Source organism: Aedes albopictus, chromosome 3, assembly GCF_035046485.1.
Source record: "Aedes albopictus strain Foshan chromosome 3, AalbF5, whole genome shotgun sequence".
Taxonomy (NCBI): Eukaryota; Metazoa; Arthropoda; class Insecta; order Diptera; family Culicidae; genus Aedes; species Aedes albopictus.
Window position 1 is genome coordinate 281,112,989 of NC_085138.1, and position 23,706 is coordinate 281,136,694.

At 43.6% G+C, this 23,706-nt stretch overlaps 2 protein-coding genes and 1 long non-coding RNA gene across 3 annotated transcripts in view; 1 reads left to right on the forward strand and 2 right to left on the reverse strand.

The window, feature by feature from the left end:
* LOC109420337 (zinc finger protein Xfin) overlaps positions 1-13,583 on the reverse strand; it is a 42,821-nt gene extending 29,238 nt beyond the window's left edge. The window contains exon 1 of the mRNA XM_062861110.1: positions 11,079-13,583. Coding sequence (XP_062717094.1) covers positions 11,079-13,361 — 2,283 coding nt within the window. The 5' untranslated portion in view covers positions 13,362-13,583. The remainder of the gene's footprint in view (positions 1-11,078) is intronic.
* A 1,372-nt stretch (positions 13,584-14,955) lies between these two features.
* On the forward strand, positions 14,956-16,141 carry LOC109420336 (nuclear pore glycoprotein p62). Its single transcript, XM_019694656.3, has one exon. It carries the CDS (start codon positions 15,090-15,092, stop codon positions 16,080-16,082), a length of 993 nt encoding a protein of 330 aa, XP_019550201.3. The 5' UTR covers positions 14,956-15,089; the 3' UTR covers positions 16,083-16,141.
* A 1,801-nt stretch (positions 16,142-17,942) lies between these two features.
* On the reverse strand, positions 17,943-21,858 carry LOC134291256 (uncharacterized). The gene is made up of 2 exons (XR_009998997.1): positions 20,399-21,858; positions 17,943-19,155 (listed from the first exon to the last, which is right to left on the reverse strand). It is a non-coding gene; the product is annotated as an uncharacterized LOC134291256 (long non-coding RNA).
* Positions 21,859-23,706: the final 1,848 nt, after the last annotated feature.

Genomic DNA, 23,706 nt, shown 5'->3' on the forward strand with positions numbered 1-23,706 from the left:
AACCTCTGGAGCGACTCCAGAATCGTTTTGGCATGGATCGGGAAGTCACCGCACATGCTGAACACCTACGTCTCGAATCGGGTAAGTGAGATTCAAAGCTTAGTTCCAAATTTCCATTGGCGCTACATACCTACGGACGAAAATCCTGCTGACCTGATATCCCGGGGAGAGCAACCGAAGAAGCTTTTGGCATCCAAGATGTGGTGGCACGGCCCGCCTATGCTGAATGCTCTTACCGACGCGGAGGATGGACCAGAAATACCTGATGGAGAGCTCCCTGAAATGCGGGCCGGAGTTGCACTGGCTTTGACGACTCCCGTTGGACGAATGACAATTTTTGACAGAGTGAGCAGCTTTACCAAGGTCGTGCGGTGCATGGCCTACTTGACGCGCTTTGCAAGGTACATCATGTCCAACAAGACGAAGGTGGTGAAGGGCCCGCTCGCGGCTGAAGAAATCATGAAGGCGATCCTGTTGATAGTGCGAATGGTCCAACATGAAGCGTTCCAGTCAGAAATACGTGCACTACGGGACGGTGCTGACACAAAGCATCGGCTGAATGGATTGAAAGCGTTCTTGGACAACGAAGATGGTATCCTGCGAGTAGGAGGTCGGATCAAGCGAGCCTTCATTCCCTACGACAGTCGTCATCAAATGATACTTCCAGCGAAGCATCCGATCACCGAAGCACTCGTCCGACATTTGCATCAGGAGAATCTGCACATCGGGCAGAAGGGTCTGCTCGGCATTGTACGACAACGCTACTGGCCGTTGAATGTGAAGGCCACGATTCGTAAGGTAATTCGGAATTGTATGGTCTGTTTCAAGGCAAACCCACTGAAAACGACGCAAATGATGGGTGACCTACCGTCCTACCGGATTCGACCAGCTCCCGTGTTCTCAAACACCGGAGTTGACTACGCTGGGCCGTTTTGGATTAAATCGTCTTCTACGGCACGTAAACCTTTCATCACTAAGGGGTACGTGTGCTTATTTGTATGTATGCAGACCCGTGCTATTCATCTTGAATTGGTCTGTGATCTAACGACGGATGCGTTTCTCGCAGCATTGAGACGCTTCACAAGCCGACGAGGATGTCCGAAGACGATGCGTTCCGATAATGCGACCAACTTTGTTGGAGCCAAGACGGAGTTACACGAGTTATGGCAACTGTTCCAGAACCAGTATGCTACCAAGAATATCATTAGCTTCTGCACCGAAAAGGGAATAGACTGGTCGTTCATCCCGCCAAGAAGCCCCCACTTTGGCGGAATATGGGAGGCCGGAGTCAAGCAGGTCAAACACCACTTGACCCGAATCGTTGGGGACCGGAAGCTGTCGTACGAAGAGTTGTACACCACCCTAACGCAAATTGAAGCGGTGCTGAATTCGCGACCGCTGGCGCCTTGCTCAGACGATCCAAGTGACTATACTGCAATAACACCAGCACACTTTTTGATCGGGCGTGAGATGCAAGCGGTTGCGGAACCATCCTACCTCGACCTGAAACCGAATACTCTGTCGAGGTGGCAACTTGTGCAAAGCATGGTTCAACACTTTTGGAAGAGATGGACCGCGGAGTATCTGCCGGAGCTCCAGAATCGGCAGAAGTGGTTGAAGGCGAGAAAGATCGAGATCAACGCTCTAGTGAGTCCTAAGTTCACTGCCATACTAGCTGGTTTGTTTACGTTTCGTTCGTGATTTTATTCGCGTTTTTTTTTGTAACAAATTCGCTATTTATTTTAAACTTTGTGTTTTCGCATATTCTACTTGATTGTGAACATTAGTGTTGTGGAGGATTCTCCTTGTTAGTAGCTAAAGCGACGTATCAATCATCTCAATAATCGTTCCGTGAACCTGTGGTGTTCTGTCGTCGTGCATTCTCGCTCCTGTACCCTTACTGCACTTTTCGAGCAACCGTAGATTTGCCTTACCCGATCGTTCGCTATCTACACTTTTCTGGCTACCGTACTTTGGCATTAGAGCATCCCCACCGTAACATGTCGTCGCCAAATGCATGTGATCATTGCGCGAAGGTAATCAAATGTGATGAGGAGTTTATCACCTGTATGGCTTTTTGCGACAGGATGGTTCATCTGAAATGCACGCACGGAAAGCTTAATAAATCGTTTGTGAAGATCGTCCACGAAAGTCCTCACTTATTGTGGACTTGCGAGGACTGCAGGAAGTTGATAAGGATGGCTAGATTCAAATCTGTTGTGACATCGTTCGGCGATGTGATTAATGCTATTACCGAGAAGCAAGAGTCCGCGCACGCCGAGATTAGGAGCGAACTGGCTAAACAAGGCCAGCAAATTGCTCAGCTTTCCAGATGCATAAGTCCATCAATTTCAACTCCGACTCGCGAACAAAGTGGTCCCGCTCGTCAACCTCCCTTGAAAAGACGCCGTGATGAAGGGTCGGTCTCTACCAAACCTTTAACTGGCGGTACTAAGATAGTCGACAACGCAAGCGTACTTACCGTGCCCGAGCCCGTTGAACTGTTTTGGTTATATCTGTCGCGCATTCATCCCAGCGTCAAACCAGACGCGATTGAAAAGCTTGTGAAGGATTGCCTGCAATGTGAAGAAACAGTCAAGGCGGTTCCACTCGTCAAACGAGGATTGGACTGCAGTCGTCTGAACTTTATTTCATACAAAGTCGGTATTGACCCCAAGCTCCGCGATGTTGCGCTAAGCGCTGATACCTGGCCGAAAGGAATCTTGTTCCGCGAGTTCGAAGATAACACATCAAAAAACTTGTGGCTTCCGCGACCAAACACGCCTACTATCCTGGTGTCCCCCGCGCCCGGGACTTCGTCGTTCTCGACACCTATATGCGACTCAGTAGCCAACCGCTAACTCCAATTCTACCTGACCCGCCTGCACATGCTGTTATCTGTCATCATAGTCACTCCAATGCTGTCGTCGAGCTCGGTGATAGAGCCTCTCACCTTTCCCAGTCTGGACAACCGGAACGCACCGTAGAAAGCATCGTGGAAGCCCTTGATCCCTCCGACGCAGTCGCGCCACTCGCAGCCCTCGTTCACCTCAGCCGTTCCGGTCCTGCGATCGGATGTGGGGAGAGGGTCTTCCAGCAACTCAACCAAGGCGAGTATTCACATACATTAATGAACACTCAATTCGGACCTGACGAAAATCTGACTTTCAGAGAAACCAACGATCGTGCAGCGCAGCTTCCGTGTTGCAACGCTGAAATATCTCCCATCGCATCCATTGATGTTATATTTAATAGTGGAACCGATTTGATCTGTAGTTCTTCTGTTGCTACAGCACAACTGGAACGCACCGTAGACAGCTCCATGGAAGCCCTTGATCCCTCCGACGCAGTCGCGCCACTCGCAGTCCACGTTCGTCACAGTCGTTCCGGTCCTGCGTTCGGAAGTGGGGAGAGGGTCTTCCATCAACCTGACCAAGGCGAGTATTCTCAATCATTAGCGAACTCTCAATCCGCACTTGACGAATGCCCGACATTCAGGGAACATGGCGATGCAGCACATCTTTCGTGTCCCAATGTTGAAACGCTTTCTTTTGCACCCACTGAAAGCGCCGAAGACCATATTTTGACCACTGACGCCGCTACAGGACAACCGGAACGCAACGTAGAAAGCTTCATGGAAGCCCTTGATCCCTCCGACGCAGTCGCGCCACTCGCAGTCCACGCTCATCACAGCCGTTCCGGTCCTGCGTTCGGAAGTGGGGAGAGGGTCTTCCAGCAACTTGACCAAGGCGAGTACTCACATTCTTTAGCGAACTCTCAATCCGCACTTGACGAATGCCCGACTTTCAGGGAACATGGCGATGCAGCGCAGCATTCGTGTCCCAATGTTAAAACGCCTTCTATTGCACCCACTGGAAGCACCGAAGGCCATACTTTGACCTCTGCCGCCGCTACAGGACAACCGGAACGCAACGTAGAAAGCTTCATGGAAGCCCTCAATCCCTCCGACGCAGTCGCGCCACTCGCAGTCCACGCTCATCACAGCCGTTCCGGTCCTGCGTTCGGAAGTGGGGAGAGGGTCTTCCAGCAACCTGACCTAGGCGAGTACCCACATCCTTTAACGAACCCTCAATCGGCACCTGATGCACACAACATTTCCAGGGACATTGGCAATTCTGCAACAAGGACTAAACAACACATCGCTATCTACTACCAAAACGCCGGCGGCATGAATACATCCATCGACGAGTATCGCCTAGCCGCATCGGATACCAGCTACGATATTATCGTCCTAACTGAGACCTGGCTCGATTCCAGAACGCTTTCAGGTCAGATTTTCGGCCCCGACTACGAAGTTTTTCGTTGTGACCGAAATTCTCGCAATAGTAACAAACTAAGCGGAGGCGGCGTTCTCGTGGCGGTCCGCTGCGAGCTCGACGCGAAGGCTCTTGCCAACGATATGTGGAATTGCTTGGAGCAAGTCTGGGTTTCGGTCAAATTGATGAATCGAACCATTTTTCTTTGCTCATTGTATATTGCCCCCAACCGAGCACACGATGCCGAACTCATCGAGGCACACTGTAAATCTGTCTATACTGTAATGGAGACCGCAACTACATCTGATGAAATTCTCATTATGGGCGACTACAACTTTCCGCACATTTCATGGAAGCCCTCGCACGACGGATTTCTCTATCCCGACCCCGAACGCTCGTCATTCCATGCAACTGCGACGAATCTTTTAGACAGCTACAGTGCTGCAACGCTGGCTCAATTCAATCCCGTCGTCAACGAGAATTACCGCAGTCTGGACCTTTGTTTCGTGAGTTGCAGAGACACTGCGCCAATCATCTCGGAGGCACCTTGCGCGTTGGTGAAAGTCGTCCGTTATCATCCTCCACTGCTCATCTCTGTCGAAGCTTGCAGCTCTGATTTCAAGACCCGCCCAGTTACCGTTTCGTACAACTTTCAAAAAGCCGACCATCTCAGCATCTCTAATGTGCTGAGAAGTATTGACTGGGAAACTGTTCTCGACCCTAGCGATGTGGATGAAGCCGCTCAAACGTTCCTAAATGTCCTGGCATATGTCATCGACAGACATGTACCTAAGAATATCCATAGTGAACATCCTCGGCCTCCCTGGCAAACCAGTGAATTACGCAAAATGAAATCAATCAAAAGAGCGGCTCTGAGGAAATTTTCCAAGCATCGTTCGCTTTGTCTTAGGGATCACTATGTAAGAATTAATAACGTTTATCAAAGCTTGAGCCGACATTGTTTCTCTCGGTACCAGCGAAGTATAGAACTCAAACTCAAACGCAAGCCTAAGTCTTTTTGGAAATACGTCAACGAACAACGTAAGGAATCTGGCCTTCCTTCCTCGATGGAGTTGAATGGGATAACTGCTTCTTCTACTCCGGAAATTTGTCAACTGTTTGCCGATAAATTTGCAAGCGTGTACAACAACGAAATCATTACCGACGCCCAAGTTAGACGTGCAGCCAGCAATGTTCCTCTTTCCGGTCAAACGATGAGTGGTTTGGACATTCGAGCTGATGCGATTGCTAGAGCTGCTTCCAAATTGAAGTCGTCTTTCAACCCAGGGCCGGATGGTATTCCTTCCGTGTTCCTGAAAGAGCACATCTCCCACCTGCTAGCACCACTCCACCGTTTATTCGAAATGTCGATTTCTAGTGGCATTTTCCCTTCCTGCTGGAAAATTGCATTCATGTTTCCAGTACACAAAAAGGGAAGCAAACGCGATGTGAACAACTACCGAGGAATCGCGGCTCTGAGCTCTATTTCAAAGCTGTTTGAGTTGGTCGTTATGGAGCCTGTCATCTCGCACTGCAAGCAACACCTCTGCCCCGATCAACATGGCTTTTTGGCCGGCCGCTCTACCACCACCAATTTATTGTGCCTCACATCGTATATCATCGAAAGTATGAATGAGCACGTGCAGACCGATGTCATCTACACAGACCTATCTGCTGCTTTCGACAAGCTGGACCACGACATTGCTATCGCTAAACTCGACAGATTCGGCCTCAGTGGTAATATCTTGCGCTGGTTCCGGTCGTATCTCTCCAATCGTCAACTGATGGTATCCATAGGAGATTTCAGATCAGAACGTTTTCACGCTTCTTCCGGTGTTCCTCAAGGAAGCCACCTGGGACCGGTGATCTTCCTACTGTATTTCAACGATGTCCACCTTATCATTGAAGGACCCCGATTATCGTATGCCGACGACCTCAAAATGTTCCTCAAGATTCACACCCTTGCCGACTGTCAATTTCTTCAGCTGCAGATTGAACTTTTCACTAACTGGTGCTTGTTGAACCGAATGACTGTCAATCCTACGAAATGCTCCGTCATCACGTTTTCTCGACGAAAGAAGCCGGTTCTCTTCGACTACAGCATGCTTGGCGTCACTATCGAGCGAGTAAACCATATCAAAGATCTAGGCGTTATACTGGACTCCCAGTTGACATACCACCAGCATGTATCGTATACGGTCAACAAAGCTTCCAGAGCTCTGGGATTTATCTTCAGAGTAGCGAAGAATTTTTCCGACATCCATTGCCTGAAGTCTCTTTACTGCTCCCTAGTGCGCTCCATTCTTGAATACTGTTCTGCAGTCTGGAGCCCGGCTTACTGCAACGGTTCCGAAAGAATTGAATCTGTCCAACGTCGCTTTCTCCGTTTCGCGCTTCGAAAGTTGCCTTGGAGGGATCCGATTCGTTTACCGAGCTACGAAAACCGCTGTCGTTTAATCGATCTCGAGTTACTCCGTAACCGTAGAGAAACGACCAGAGCACTGATGATTGCAGACACGCTACAAGGACGTATAGACTGTGGGACAATCCTGGAACAAATACATTTGAACGTTCAGCCACGTGCACTTCGCAATAGCATTTCACTAAGATTGCCTCTACGAAGATCTAATTATGCGATGCACGGCGCTATCCACGGGTTGCAACGGATTTTCAACAGAGTCGCATCAATCTTCGATTTCCATCTGGCCCGGGAAACTCTTCGCCGGAGATTCTCTTCGTTTTTTAACAGTAGAAACTATTGACTACGTCTGTGTTAGAATTTAAGCTTGTATTTTACCTTTTGACATGTCTTTTGTTTCGTTTGCTAGCATATTTCTCTTTGTATTATGTATATAATTTTAACACCAAACATCATTGGGGCAGGTTGCTGCCTGTTGATGGACACACAACAAATAAACAAATAAACAACAAACAATATGAGTATCTCTAGCACCTTCTGTGCCGAAACACGAATTCTACACACACACCATGTATCTCTCCAAAAACATGAATAAAACAAGTTCTGTACAATCATTCAAGTGAATCGGTCGCGTTTGATTTTACTCTCGAAACCGAATGGCCGAGACGCCTAAAAACTAGAAAATTACAGTCCACTTTAGATCGGAAGGAACAGGAGGAAATGTAACTCAATCACAGCAAACCTTAAATAGAACAAAAAATCAGCGCACTTCACAGTTTCATGTTTAGCTTAGGCCTGGGACACACTGGTGGTGTTCGTACCATGGTACAAGTTGTCAAGAAAATTATTCCAAGGCTATCTTGAATGAAGACAATTATCAGTATGAAACCCATTTCAAGGGTACGAATACCACCAGTCTGTCCAAGGTTTTATCCTGTAACGCGCAACAGCTCCTTCGCAATCGACGGGTCTTAAGATCAAATCACAGTCAGAAAAAGAAATCATAAAAAAGGTTAGATAGACACAACAACCAAAACATATGCAGCAAAGAACAAGATGACAAATAAACAGAGTGAGTGGTGGAGAGAAGTGAGAGGGATGAAATCAGAGTTTCCCATTGCTCATGTGTACATAAATGTGACAGCGAGCCTCCCACCAAATTGTCTCCCAGCACTTCAAAATCGCAGTGTGCTGCGCTGCTAAGAGGCTCACGAAAATCTGGTGGGTGCGAGCTAGGCACCTAGCTCCCGGGGAGCTCGTCTCATGCGCTGCGTAAGCTGTTGGTATCTAAGGTGAAAAACATCTTCTTGGTAACGAAGAACCTCAACAACATTTTTCCGTACACAACTCAAGTGTCTGGTTAGCCTATGCGATACGACTTGGGACTCTCAATGCAAAGGTTAAAGTTTCAATTCTCGTTCGTTTAGGAAGGTTTTGTCGTGGAATTTTCTAATTTAATCAGCGCATGAGACGAAGCTCATGAGACACATCTTGAGAAAAATGAGGCACACAACTTTCAGTCTCAAAATGTACTGTGCTCCTGGGAGCTTGCATGCAATGAGGCTCCCGTACATGGGACTACAGCACGTGTACATCAACTCTGGATGAAATTTCTATTTTGTTTTGTATGATGCGTTACATTCAAGGCGTTACTATTTTGACAGTAGTTTATGTAGTTCCTGAAGGTCTAGCATTTAAGCAGCCGTATATTGGGCCAAAACCTGCATTTAAGTAGCATTTAAGACGCATATACGGCTGAGTAGCATTAAATGCCCAGCTGTAAAGGCGCATATAGTGCAGAAATAATGCTGAATAAAGTGGTTACCTGGGAGTTTATAATGTTTTGGAGACGTTAACATCAAAAGAAACTTACAAGAGACAAATGATTGAAATTTGCTTCTTATTCTGGATGTCTAAACGTAAACCTATACTTGAAAATATTTGTGTCGGAACTCCCAAAAGATTTTTGTGAACTCTTTAGAAATGCTTGATGAAGTTCCAACAAAAAAATTTAGTCGGCTAACTAAAATATTCTTTGATGAATTATTCAAAAGAGTTTTTTACGCTATCCCAGGAATTCTGAAAGTATTAAAGACGGCATTCTTGACGTAATTCTGATATAATTCCTATAGTCAGAATTATTGTGCTGTTTACTGGTAAATTTCCTAACAAAGAAGAAGTTTATTGCAAAAATACTGAATAAATGTTTGTGATATTTTCTTACATACTCTGCTGTTAAGAAATATAATTGAGTTAACAAATAATTATGAAGAAAATAAGATTCCGTTATATGAACAGGTTCATATACAAACCACCAGATTAAAAATTATCCGAAATCCATTAGATTATACACAGTTAAAGCTTTCGTATATATACAGGTTTTTATAAGGACTCGCTGGCGTTATATGTCAAAATTCTTGATAAATTTCTAAAGAAACGGGCTTCTAAAGGTACATTTAGATAAAAAAAAATGCAAAACTCAGATAAATTTCTGTTGGAACGTCTCAAAATAGTGGGAATTGAAAATTTTCAAAAAAGAAAAAAAAATGTGTTTTGCTATGAGAGCACAAGCGCACGCTATATCCAAAAGAAAGTATTATGAAAATTCAATGTACTTTATTCGCTAGCCGCATATTTTCGGAACTCAGAATATGTGCGGTTTCAAATATTTCATCTTGGGTTTTTTCCCATACATTTTTATATGGGATAAAATTGACCTCAAAGTGACTTTTTTCGATATTTATATGGGAAAATATAAAAAAAATCAAAATTTTAAAAACCCAAGGTGAAATATTCTAAGCCGCACAGATTCTAAAACTAGAGGTCCAAATCTTCGATCCTAGCGAAAAACATTTGGGGTATATTCACTTTTTTTTAAGTGTGTATGTCAGTAGATCTGCTTCAGAGGCACGTTCTTCTTCATTTAGAAAATTTCTACCAAGTAACAAGCTAAAAATTTTCTAAGATGTTGGAAAAGTATTTTATGGCATTTTTGATAAAAACATTCAAAATTTACCTACCTATCAAAATTATTTTTGCGATACTTTTTCACGTTTTTTAGATTGGGTTTTTAAGTCGTTCTAAACTTCATTTCTAAAAATTATGATTTGAAATATGTTTTGCCTAAATTTAAGGTCTAATTGTTGACTCGAGCATCCGGACAATAAAAACCTGTTATCGTATACATAATTCCTATCAAACAAGAAATCACTCGTAATTCAGAATCCAATGCTCATCTGCATCATTTGGATTTCGAAATTCCTGCGTGAAGCTTCTGAAACTGTGTAAGAATCTGGATTTGTAGTGAATCATGTGCTAAATCTAGATTTGAGTTTACATTCTGCAGGAGTTACACATCATTTTAATAATTCCCGATCGTAAATAAAATTCCCGACTTATTCCCGCATATTTCCCGATGAGTTTCAATTCCCGACTTTTTCCCGCATTTCCCGAATTTCCCGAGTCTGTGGCCCCCCTGCATCTGTGATATTAGCGTTAAGAATCATGAAATCTAAGGTTTTTTCAATCTTAAACTCGTTTTCCCTAAAAAAGCTACTCGTAGCTAGCAATTTCTAAATGTTGTACATACGTCTCTATTAATGAAATTGAATTGTTCTCAGTTGTAAGGTTATCCAAATCTCTGAATTGTTAATGTTAAGTTTTTTTTTTTTTAATAGTGTTATTGACTACAGAAAAATAAATTGAATTGAATTGAATAATATTCTTCATATCAGCAAGAATATTATACGACTTAAACTGATGAGATTTTCGCACTTGGGCCAGCGCTATCGCTGGAAAAAAAATTTACTCATTTTTGAGTTGTCCCACTTTAGCTCGAAAATGAGAGAATTTTCTGACCGTGTAGGTACCTAAAATCAATTTTAAAGAGATTTTTTGAAATCACCTCCTGACAGCTGGGAAACTGCTTGACAGCTCCGCCCAGTACAAACTGAGATGAGGGGTGATTCGACAAATCGTTCCCATACAAACATCAAAATGGGTTTTAAATAGGTTCCCGGGCATCAAAATTCATGAAAATTTGGATTTCGGCTCAGTTTGACACGCAGATTCTGAATATCGAATTATCTCAACACCGTTTAAGAAGCCAATTGGTTCAATGTTATTTAATATTAGAAATTGAATGTAATTGAGATAAATATATACAGCTAAGATTGGTCAGAAATCAAATGATCATCATGAGGAAAAATGAAGGAGAGGAAAAACCTAAAATTTATTAAGCCCTAGCGATACCTCCCCCAATTCATAAGATTAAACATTAAAGTATAGACTGACATTTTAAATCAAAATAGGGTTGACATAACAGGTAAATGGTCTACAAAAGATGATAAATGACAATAAATAAAATAGCTATAACAACTCACCTGCGGGCAGTAACCACACTTGTACATCTTGGGTGTTCCCGTTTTTGTGGCCCCCGTCGAAAAGGATGCATCTCCCGAGGGAAGCGGTGAGGAAGCCGCTTGCGACCCTTTCGGCGTCGGCGAGTGCATGCTCTGGTCCAGATCCTGAACCGAACCGCCCTCGTTGGCGGCCACAATGGACCGGTGGGTTTTCAAGTGCCAGGTCATTGACTTTTGCTTCTGGAACCGGGCGGAGCACAGTTTGCACTTGTAGACCAGGGTGGCCCCCGGCGGGGCGGTGATTTCTTCGGCGTGTGCTGCGGGTGCCGAGGGCGGGGGGACCTGCATCGATTGGGCATTCTGTTCCGATTGGGAATGTTTCTGCATGTGCCGCATCAGGGTGCCCTCGTACTCGAAGCGGTAGTGGCAAATGCGGCACTCGTGCGGTTTGAGCTCCGAATGGTGGATGATTTTGTGCTGCTTGAGATTGCAAGCATAGGGGAATGTCTTGTGGCAGAGTTCGCAACGGACGGCCGGTTTACCGCCACTGCCGCCTTCGGACGATGGCTTGGGTGTGGGTGTGATGCTGAGGGGGTCTTCCGGGGCACCGTTTTGTGGCGGCGCTTGCTCGTCGTCACTGAGATCGACCGGTTCGGTGGAGGATGAGTTCGGTTGGTCATTTGCAGCTTGAAAACCCTCGTGGGTTTTGATGTGGACATCGAAGTTTTCGCGGGACTCACATTCTACGCCGCAGACTGTGCAGGCGTAGCAGATTTCCGAATGTTTTAATTGGGCAGCTTCCAGCTCGTGGGTTTTCATGTGATTGTTTAGGACCGATTCGCGATTGAACGTTTCCGAGCAAATTGGACAAATATGACCGCCCCGGCCTTCGATGATGCTAGTGGTCAGGATGGCCGCCGGAGCGGTCTTGTTGAGGGGCTCTTCCGAAGATGTGTCGTGTTCCGCCACCATGTGGATGTTCAGAAGCTTCCGCTTGGGGAAACTTTCGTCGCATTCGGTACATTTGTAGGAGGCAGGTTGAGCGGGATCCAAACCTTGCTCGTGGCGAAGCATGTGAGCATTGTAGCTAAATTTCATGGCAAACCGGTAGTGGCAAATTTCGCACTCAAAGGGACGCCCTCGAACGGTGTGGACCGTTCGATGCCGCTGATACAGGGGTAAGGTGGTCAACTGCTTCTGACAAATGAGACACTTGTAGACCTTCTCCCCGGTATCTGGATTGATGGAAATCGAGAGATCCTTCCGCTCCTCTTCGTTCAGGTCATCCGTGTCGTGATGATCCAAATCCGGTTCGGTTTCCAGCAATTCCGTTTCCGGAAGAATGATCCTTTCCGAGACAGGCGGAAGTTCAGGCTCAATGTGTGTCCTCATGTGAATGAACAATCGCTGTTCGGTCTTGAAGGTATACTTGCACTGCTCACATTTGAATGGCTTTTCTGGGTCATGCTGCGCCAGGGCATGTTGCTTGAAGTAGCTGAAATACTTGAAATCTTTGCCACAAAGGGTGCAATGATGACCTTTGGGGGTGACTTTTACGTATTTCTCACATTGGAAAACAGGTTTCGGAGGAGTAATTATCGTCGGGAAGTTGTGTTCCTGCAGCTGAACCAGTACTTCGGGTCCATTCCGCACAGATTGTATCCGCAAATTCGGAGTACTGTGAATGGTTTGAGCTAAGGCCGCTCCGTAGAACTGGCCATCGAACCAATTGTCCTGATCGTAAGGGTCTTGTTTAACCTGGCCATCGTAATACGGATCAACATTGGTTAATTCAACATCATCATCTTCGTCGTCAATCACTTCCTGCTTAATTAGTACTCCTCCGAACTGCGCTTGAGTTTTCAGAAGTTTTCGAATTCTTTCGTCACTTTTCATACACATTTCGTAAAGCTTATACGCCTGGACCAGCTTTGTTTTACACCCCGCGCATATTTTATCTGGCATTCCATCATTATTGGCTTGCGCCAAGGGCGAACATACACAGACCAGCATTGCATAGAGCGTCTTCGATTCCACCGTCGTCCGGAACAGCGATTCCAATGGAGCCCGACCATCCCCCGGACGCCCATCAAACATACACACACGACAAAGTGCCCCCACTGGCTGGGGCCCCGCCGTCATCCCCGGAGCTTCTATCCGGCCATTAGTACTTCCTCTACCACCACTGTCGCCATCCCCCGCTCCTTTGCTACCCGCATCAATGTTGCTACTGCTACTGCTGCTGCTGCTGCTATTGATGTTGTTGGTGGTGGCGGATGTTGTTGCTTCCTCAGTTTCCATCATTTTTCCGCCGGAAAATTCACTTTCAGCACCGTAAACACACACTCCCGCTGGCGGACATCGATGGCGAAACAAACCGGACGCCGATACACTACCGAAATCGGACCGATTTACCGACAATTTTAGCGTTTTTAGGGGGCGATGACAACCATTAAACTTGCGGTGGCACTTGGTGCGAATTCGGACTCGCTTTTTGTGGAGTCGATTTGTCCAGGGTTGCCAGGGCTTTTTCTGGTGCAAGGAAGCGTCTCAAATTCACGGATTGCATCGATGAAGTTTTTATGCGCCATATACAAATAATTGACAGCTATTTAGAAATAAACGACAGCTTCCTGGTTAGAGTTACATGAAATCGATTGAAATTTATTATCGAGGTCACATCCATCACATCAGGAAACAAACTTGCCCGCATTTTCCTGTACTGCAGAAAGTTACAATACTAGCAGCACTGCCATGCGAATGACATACCAAAGAAAACGGTCAAAAAGGAACCGAAAAAAGCCCTCGAATGTCATAACAAAACAGAATGTGGGAGAAGCGGCGCTTTCGTTATCGATAAAGTAGAAATGTACACGCTCAATCGAAAACACCCAAAATAATAAATAATTCAATGATTAAAATTTGATAATTTTTTTTAAATTTTTATTTTTCATCATGGTCGTCTAGACGCGATTAACGACGGTTAGCAACGGATAAATGCGGATAATCCCTTGAGTTCTCTACACGGGTTCATTCAATCAATTACGTAACGCAAAATTGGCCAATTTAAAACTTTCTCCTTTCCCCCACGTAACAACTTTTCTATGGGAAATTTTGTAATTTTGGATGAAGCGTAACACAGTGTTGGACCTCCTACGTCCTCCCTTAGCGTTACGTAATATTTGAGTGAACCCCACTATGAATACGTTTGCGTCGAGGCGTGGGCATCAAGAATGATGATAATGGAAGCCATTACCAATGGAAAATATCAACTACCAAGGCAACATATTAGTTAATTTTGAAGACGAAAAAATGAATTTTTAATGTAAACAAACGATTTTCTCCTCATCTCACCTAGCGCCTCTACAATTGGGGGTCATTCGAATTCTTCTACACGGAAAAAAACAGATTACCTAAAAAATACGTTAAAAGAACGCAAAATTAAGTAAACCGCTTGAACTTTTTACCCAGCAGTGGGTTGTTTTCTCGCTCTCCCGCTCGCAATGTTGTCAAAAACAAAGCGAGAAGCAGCTACCTGGCCGAGAATGTTCGTGCGAGAAGCCACATTTGGGTTTTGCCGTTTACTCAAAAGTGGGTTTATTTCAACCCACTAGGGTACTTCGAAAGTCGACGCTAGGTAGAAAGAACTTTGCGATGGGTTACAATTTTCTGCCAGGATCAAACGGAAACTACCCACTCAGAGCTTTAACGCGGTATAGCCAAATTTGGGTTCTCGCACGGAAGAGCCGATATGAGTGAAAAGAACTTATATTTGGGTTGATTTCTGGTTCCGTGTATATGCTCATGTGTTGCAAATCTTGAAGCATTAGTTAGTTTCCAATTACCGTGTACGCTTTATTTTCCCATCAAACGGCCCACCCTATCCTCCCTCACACACACACTGGTTCGAGCTGTCAAACAAACCGAAACTTGAAATCCGCGAATCCGCATCGTTTCTCGCGCTGGTTTTCTGTTTGTGAACCAAAAACCCTCAAAAATTAAACTCTCGCTTCCGCCCTATCGTCTCCCGCAATGAACTTCACATTCGGAACTCCGGGTGCCACTGGATCGACACCCTCCTTGGGCGCTGCAGCACCGGCCACCACCACAGCTGCCAGCACGGGATTCAGTTTCGGAGCATCCCCTTTTGGTACCAACGCGGCCGGTCTAGCACCGGCAGCGTCTGCAACCACAACGACAGCCGCACCTACCGCTGTGGCACCTTCGGCTGCTCCCACACTTAGCTTTGGCACCAATCTGGCTGCGGGAGGTACGGCTGCTACACCAGCTGCCGCCTCAATTGCTACCGCTCCCGCCCCCACCACAACCAGCCAGCTGACTCTGGGGAGCTTCACAGCACCGAAACCGGCAGCTCAAACACAACCGGCTGCCAATCTGACGACAAACACGCAAACCACGCAATCTTCATCCGTTGCCGGTGGCCAGCAGCTGAACTTTTGCCAGTTGGAAGAATTCATTAACAAGTGGACACTGGAGCTGGAGGAACAAGAGAAGCTCTTTACCAACCAGGCCACACAGGTCAACGCATGGGACAAACTGCTGCTGGGAAATGGCGAGAAAATTGTTGCTCTGAACGAAGCCGTCGAAAAGGTCAAGGCCGAACAGGTCGCTATGGAGCAAGAGCTGGAATTCATCACCGCCCAGCACTCGGAACTGGAAGAATGCATCGTTCCGCTCGAGGATGAACTGTCCAAAATTGTTCAGGTGGACATCGAGCGGGGCCAAACGTACTCGATGGCGGAAACGTTGGATTCTCAGCTGAAGCAGATGTCCGAAGATCTCAAAGAAGTGATCGAACATTTGAACGAGTCCAACAAGTACTCCGATCCGAGCGATCCCCTGGTACAGATCGGAAAGATTCTGAACGCCCACATGAACTCGCTGCAGTGGATCGAATCGTCGACGTCGGCCATCACAAACCGGCTGGAGGATATAGGCAAGATGCACGACGCCCTGCGAAAAGACAACGAGCGGTCATTCCGGTTGACTTACTATGATAATTGAATTGTTTCTCTGCGTGATGATGTATTTCCTTTCCATAAAAGTTAGTTTATAATTTAGAACGATTAGAAGTTTATTCTTGAAAGAAAAGTCTTAAAACTGCGGAATGAGCTGCACTTTCCTTGGGTGAACTGCCATATTGCACAACACCATTTGTTGTATACTTAACTTGTCTATGGGATATTGCGTATGAAAAACATTGATTTCAAAGTTAACCCTCGAGCGGTCGCGGCGCTACCCTCAGTGGAACCGCGCTCACATTGTGTGTACATAAGCGTGCTTTTTATCATGGTGCGTGTACTCAGTACCCGACGCGACTGCTCCCGGTTTAAACATGGTGTCCAGATCCGTAGCGTGGTCCCATGGCGCCCTTGGCAATCATCTAGATTGGCGCCCCACGACAATTAGTCCTTGTTAACACAGCGTAACAAAAATTAACTTTTGGTCTGTCTCAAGAGCAAACTTATGTGTCTCTGACAGATTGGGCCGCTTGATCCGAATCCGGGCACAGATTTGCTCCAGCACGTCACAATTTTAAGCTTTACCTCAATTTATAGGGCATAATATGCAATTTCGGGCTATTTTGACTGCAAGCCATTAAGCATGGAAATATCTTTTTTAAGCAATCAAAAGGTACATTGGTCAATTAACATCTAAATTAACGACTCATGCAAAATATTTCATTTTACCAAATCTAATTTGATAGTTTTAAGCAATTTATGTTAGGTACAATATTACCCATTCAAGTCACCCACCAAAAGTTGCATGCAAGTTTACATAGGGTAAGAAATCAAATTTTGAACTAGTCAAAATGTAATCTTAATTTGAACTATTTTGAAATTCATTGAAATAACGCATTTTTGGGCAATTATTGTCCCGAAAAAGATGGCCAAACAGCTTTCCGTATAGTATAATCTGATAACATAAACTTTAAAAGTATTGAAAAGAGTTTTTGCCATCAAAATTGAGCAATTGAAAAATCACTGTGATTTTCACTTATTTCCCCCCAGAGAAAGCACATTTTTAGTGCACTCATAACACTAGTTTACAGCATTTTTGAACTCGGTAAGCTGATGATTGTTTTCAGTGTAGAATCATGCCCTGAGTTCGAAAACGCGAAGGAAAAAAATTACAGTAGAGCGGAAATTTTTTCGACTTTCCATACAAGGTTGATGATTTGAAATCAATTTTTGTTCTATTTTTAGGCAAAGTCGCTCACTTCACACATCTCATTCTCCGTAATCAATGCTCCGATTGAGCTGAACTTTTTACTGTAACTCGCCTACATATGATATGTCAAATAAACGTTGAGAAAGAATTTTTAAATTATTTTTGTCTTATTTAAAAAAGTTCATTTCTTCATATATTTTTGGAAATTTTGCTAAAATTTAAGGAGATCGTCCCGAAAACTCGCCAATAAATATCTTGAATTTCATCAATCTGACGCAAAACCTGCATTTAGATGATGGAATGGTATTGTATTCAGCTTTTAATTTTTGGAAAAAGATTTAAAATTGGTTGAACAAAACGCAAGATATTTGAATTTTAGTAAATTCCATATTTTTAAAAGTTGTAAATCTTGATATAGAAGTTAAAATTCAAAAACTGTTCTACTTTTTTTTTTTTAATTGTTTTTATTGTACTTTAATTTTTTTGCCTTTCTCGTACACTAAGTGTACTGGAAAGGCTATATGTTCACTCCAAAAATGACTTTTCGATAGAAGGCCCGGAGGGTCGAGTCACATATACCAATCAACTCAGCTCGACGAATTGAAGTGATGTCTGTGTGTATGTATGTGTGTGTGTATGTATGTGTGTATGTGTGTGTACAAAAAAACTCACATCACTTTTTGGCAGTAAACCTCATCCGATTTCAATGACCGACGGTTCATTCGACGCGGAATCTGGTCCCATTGTTTCCTATTGAAAATGGTTCGAATCGGTCCAGCCGTTCCGGAGATATGGCCATTTAGGTGTTCCGGAACGGTACCCCAGGAAGGGACCAGATATGAAAATGCATCAAACCTATGCATGCGACACATCAAACCACGGCATTTTCAATAACCTGATGAGCGGTAAGCAGGAAAATAGTCTCAGACCATATCTGAACCGGTAGTGTTCCCGAACCGGATCTGGGCGTCCCGCTGGAAATGGCCAAATATGCAATTGAACCAAACCCATGCATGCGACACATCAAACCACGGCATTTTCGATGACCTGATGGACAATGAGCAGGAAAGTCATCCCAGACCATATCTGAACCGGTAATGTTCCGGAACCGGTTCTAGGCGTTCCACTGGAAGTGGCCAAAAATACAATTGAACCAAACCCATGCATGTGACACATCAAACCACGGCATTTTCGATGACCTGATGAGCGGTAAGTAGGAAAAGAGTCTCAGATCATATCTGAACCGGTAGTGTTCCGGAACCGGTTCTAGGCGTCCCGCTGGAGGTGGCCAAATATACAATTGAACCAAACCCATACATGCGACACATCAAACCACGGCATTTTCGATGACCTGATGGACAATGAGCAGGAAAATCATCTCAGACCATATTTGAACCAGTAGTGTTCCGGAACCGGTTCCGGGGTTCCCGCCGAAGTGGTCAAATCTGAAAGAGAAACAATCCCGTACATGCGTCACATCAAATAGCGGCTTTTTAGATTACCTAATGAACGGCCAGCAAGTGTTTCGGAATCGGTTTTGAGTGGCCGGGAGAGGCCAAATGTAAAAGTAAACCAAATCCAGGCATGTGACACATCAAATCGTGGCTTTTGCGATAACCTGATAAACAGTTAGCTAGAAAATAGCCTTAGGTCACACTAACGACAAATGGTAGTGTTTCAGAATGGGTTCCGAGAGTCCCGTCGAAATTGTCAAACTCTGCATGTGACACCTTCAATTTGCAGCGTTTTTGGTTAACCGATGAGCAGTTAACAAGACAATAATGTCAGACCATATTTGGTTCAGCCGGTAGTTACCCGGAATCAGATCCGGGTAGTAAAATGTAAAATTTAACCAAACCCATGGATGCGGTGTATCAAATCACGACCAGTCTTGTAAACATTCGACCTAGGGGCGGGACAGCTTCGATAAAAATTAGTAGTATTAGCAGTATTAGAAAATACTAATCCTGAAATATACCGCCTTGGAGAAAATTTTCAACAAGCATGCCATGATAAAAAAAAAGCTCTGACATGTGCTGTACAATGTGTACAACAGGAAACTGGCGAGCATCCTAATCGCAAACAGATGACAGAAATATCGCAACGTGATGCAATAAATTGTGAATTAATAGCAAACTATTGTGTGGATGGCTATGCTGGACTGGACATTTCTAGACCGCCATGTCGAGAGAACGCTGCGGTGATTTTACCCTTCGGCCACTTCCGTCCTTTCTGGGCATGTTTACAGTTATTATTGTAATCTTTTCCTACCAACAGATAGAGCTGACTACCCTTTACTAAATGTTACTAAGACAATTTTGCATGAGTGAATGGGGGTGCGCGTGGGAGGGACGGGAGATGCTAATATTTGCAGTGCTTGCACAGCACGTGTGATCAAGATTTAGTTTCCGACCCACTCTATGGTTTTCAAGGAATCATTATAATCAGGTGAAGCTATTCACATTCATATTGTTTTCCAGAAATCTGGCACTAATACAGAAGCCATTCTTTGAGCACAGACAAACAGACGTATCACTTGGAACAAATTGCGATGAAAATCATCGTCACCAAAACATAATCGCCCAATGCTAACCAGGCTGTGTTACGCAAATCACTCAGTAGGTGGCAGTAGTGAGCAAACGTCAAACAGGAGCAAAAACGGTGCGAGCGCCGTGACCGAGCGATTTGCGAACTACAAAATATTTGAACTAACCGTTAAAAAGGGTAACGATGAGAAGTGAGAAGAGTTAGACGTCTGTTTGTCTGTGCTTTGAGCTTCTGGATTAGGTGAAGGTCGTGAAATGCACCTATTTTAGAAGGCTTGTCTATAGTAGCAAGATAATTGCTCCGAGTTTCAATACACTCACTGTATGGCACTTCTCTGAGCCCGTGTAGATCCTTTATAGGGTTTCGGTATTATAGAAATGCGAATCAATAAGTCGAACAGCAACTAGTACTTGTTTCACTGGTAATTCAACTATTTACCCCAAAGGCCTATATTTATGACTGTCAATTTGATTTTGCAGTTGGAAAAAGTCATGACATACTACAAAAATTTCGTTCCAATTTTGGATGAGGATTAGGAATCTAATATTTATTAGCGAGTATTAGCACAGGTATTAAGAGCTGTCCCGCCCCTAGCATTCGACACTTTTCACTACCTTCATTTCGTTGCCGCAGTCGGGTGTCAGCTTGCTTTGTTACATTCGTGCGCTACCGTTACCTCTTACCTACACACAACACGAGCAGTAGAACGAAGATCAATAAACATAAGAAAGAGTCAAACTAGGAGTCAAATCAATGTCATCTGACACGATGACACGTGTGTAATTCTAGCATTACGTATAGATTCTCAGCCAATTCCGATTATGAATGTAAATATGAGTTTATTCTTGCATGTTGTATTGAATACGGCACACAGATGGGCAACATAGCTCTCGTTATGGAAGAAGACAGGAATAACAAAAGCCGAACCGTCTTCCGAAGCCGCTATCGTGGTGAAGTGCATTCGTTTGACATTTTTGTTTCGAACAGTAGTGTGATTGATTGTGTTGCGAATACCGGAGACAAAGGAGGCCGAATATCGACGAAAAGGTTCAAATGACTGTAATCTCTAACAAGACTGATCACGACTTATCGACATCCTGATGGAAAAATAGGGTCAGACCTGGTAGTGTTGCGGGTTCAGCTGTGGCTTCGAAAGTGGTTAAAAGTAAAAGTGAATCAAACTCATACATGCGATATATCAAATCGCGGTGATTAGGTAAAGGTGAAAAATAAGCAATAAAATAATCTCAGATCATAATTGACAACCGGTAGTGTCATGGTCCATGACTCATGGAATCAGATTCGGCTATCCCACCGGATATTACCAAATATAAAAATGAACCAAAACCACGACACATCAGATCGCAGATTTTTTGATAATCTAATGAACGGTTAGCAAGGAAATAGCCTTAGATCACATTAGAGACTAGCTTTTGTGTAGCAGAAGAACCAACGTTTTTGAATTTTGAGCTCCAAAACTATGTAAAATAAGTGTGTTTGGCATGGGAAATGTGTTCGGAGTCCAGCAGAGTATCCAAGATAGCGGTCCAAAATCCAAGATAATGGCCCAGTATTCAAATAAGTGCCTATTTTATAGGATTTTTAATTCTTGCATTATGGGCATATTTTGTATGGAAATATGTTCAGAATTCAAAATTTGTATTCAGAAAACCCAAGCTGTCCGCTGTTTCACAAGGTCAAGGTCTGCAATATGACTATAGTTTGAATAGGAAAGAATGCCGGTCTTCGTCCAAAACTGGTAACCAGAAAATCATAAACGACATGCCAAAATTCAATACGGCGACTATTTTATGTAATTTTAGGTCCAAAAATGAATACCAGGACATCCAAGATGGTGTCTCAATGTTCAAGATGGCGATTAGTTTAGTTGGGGTAGATATCCGGAGTCATAAAATAATGACCGGAAAATCTAAAATGACGTTTCAAAATTTTGCGACTTCATGACACTTATATAGTTTGAATTTTGTTTTATCATTTCTGAATATTGGATGTTATGCTAATATAAAATGTATCCATATTGAGTAGATTTAGCAAGCAGTTTTCATTTTGTATTTATGTCGATGTCGTCAACATGTCGCTTGAGTTTTGTTGAAAGGATATTTTAAAGCACGAGAAAGGCACCATCACCGCTACACTGAGAAAAATATTATAGTAAAATTAATAATTCAACCATGTTTAATTTTACCATGCCTAAACATAGTTATGGGGACCATATTATCAGTGATGACTACTATGTTTGCCCTGTAATTACTATGCCTTGACGATCAAGCGCAGTGTTTCAGTAATTTTTTTCATAATTACGTTAAAGCCGAAGCTCTTTTGGTGAGTATACTAATCGATTAATATTTTTGCGAGGATTTTTTAACGCTCTCAAAGTCCATCTACATCTATCAGGTATCACAGTAACTCGGGCAACGAAGTTCCCACCCAGCAGGTTACATAGTTCAAAGCTTTCAGGAATTCCGGAAGAAAATTCAAAAGCTTCGTGGCCACTACTGCCCTTCCGAGACGGACATCGTAGAGATAGTCTGGAAGTAGGCTAACAAAAATCTGATTCCAAGGAGAAAAATTATGGGAACTATAAGAACGGGAAGAAGCGAAAGGATGGTCACGATGTTTACCTGGAAATTCCGTCACATCCTCCAAAACATGTTCTACCATTTACAGGTTTCATAAAACCGCTCGACTCAAAAGGACCCACCTCCGGAATCCGCTTAGTATGCATGTTGATTTCCCCTTCAGTTGGATTCGTCGCAGGACACCAGTCTCCTGGAACTCCTAAACGGCATGAAACTGACCACTTCCTTTATCAACGCGCATCGCCCAGTTCAGCATCAAAAATTCCCGAACGACGTCGTCATATCGCAGATGGACATTCTCCAGAAACTTCGGCAGAACCACCATTTTCACCAAGACATTCCAGCAGAATGAAACCAAACGACTTGAAAAAGGTTATTTCAGACGCTCCCGGAAGATATTCATTTAATTCAAGATTTAATTAGGAAATAATTGTATATACATTTAATTCATTTAGCAATAAATATAATTTATTTATTTATTTTTGCTCTTTTCTTAAATGTAAACTACAAAGACGACAGGACACTACTATTCCACCACACACATGGTAACAAGTACCATAATGACATAGTCAAATGTACTATGCTGTTTCTCACGCACATTGTAAAATGAACTATGTAGAGAGGTTCAATGCTACCATAAAATGTAAATAAAAAACAACATGGTAAATTGAACCCTGCACATGGTAGTTTCAAGAATGAATTATTGTCTACCAAAATCAAGTGGTAAAAGTTTTTAATTTCACCCTCGATTTTGTCAGCGTTACTATGCCAGTTTTTTCAGTGTAGGTGGATTAATTAGGGTTTTAAAGCACGGTTTCGAAATCAGCGCTAAATTATGCTTCAAAAATTTTGGTCGTTGACAGAAGTTCACGACTTTCTTTTTATTTTGTAAACTTGTGTAACAGGTCAAGCATTGCATTACACGCAATAAGTGAATACGTCAAATGAAAGCTTATCCATCGTAGAATCGACCAACCGAATAATATTCCGCATTATTTGACATAAAATCATCAAATTTAAATGATTTTTACGTGGAGAATGTTATCTTAAGTTGAACCATTTGTAATCTAAATTTGAACTATAGTAAAAATTCTGCATGCCCGCTCGATTGAAGGGAAAAATCCCTCACCTATTCAACATCCCAATCAACATGATCAGAAATACTTTTCCTTCAAATTCGCAATGCTGTCAGTGTTCATTTGAGAACCAAAATAAACCCATCGGAGAAATCAGCGGAAAATCACTTCGATTCGCACTACTGTACAAAGCAGTACGATCCAAAGTGAAAAGCTGTTGATTTGATAATGACT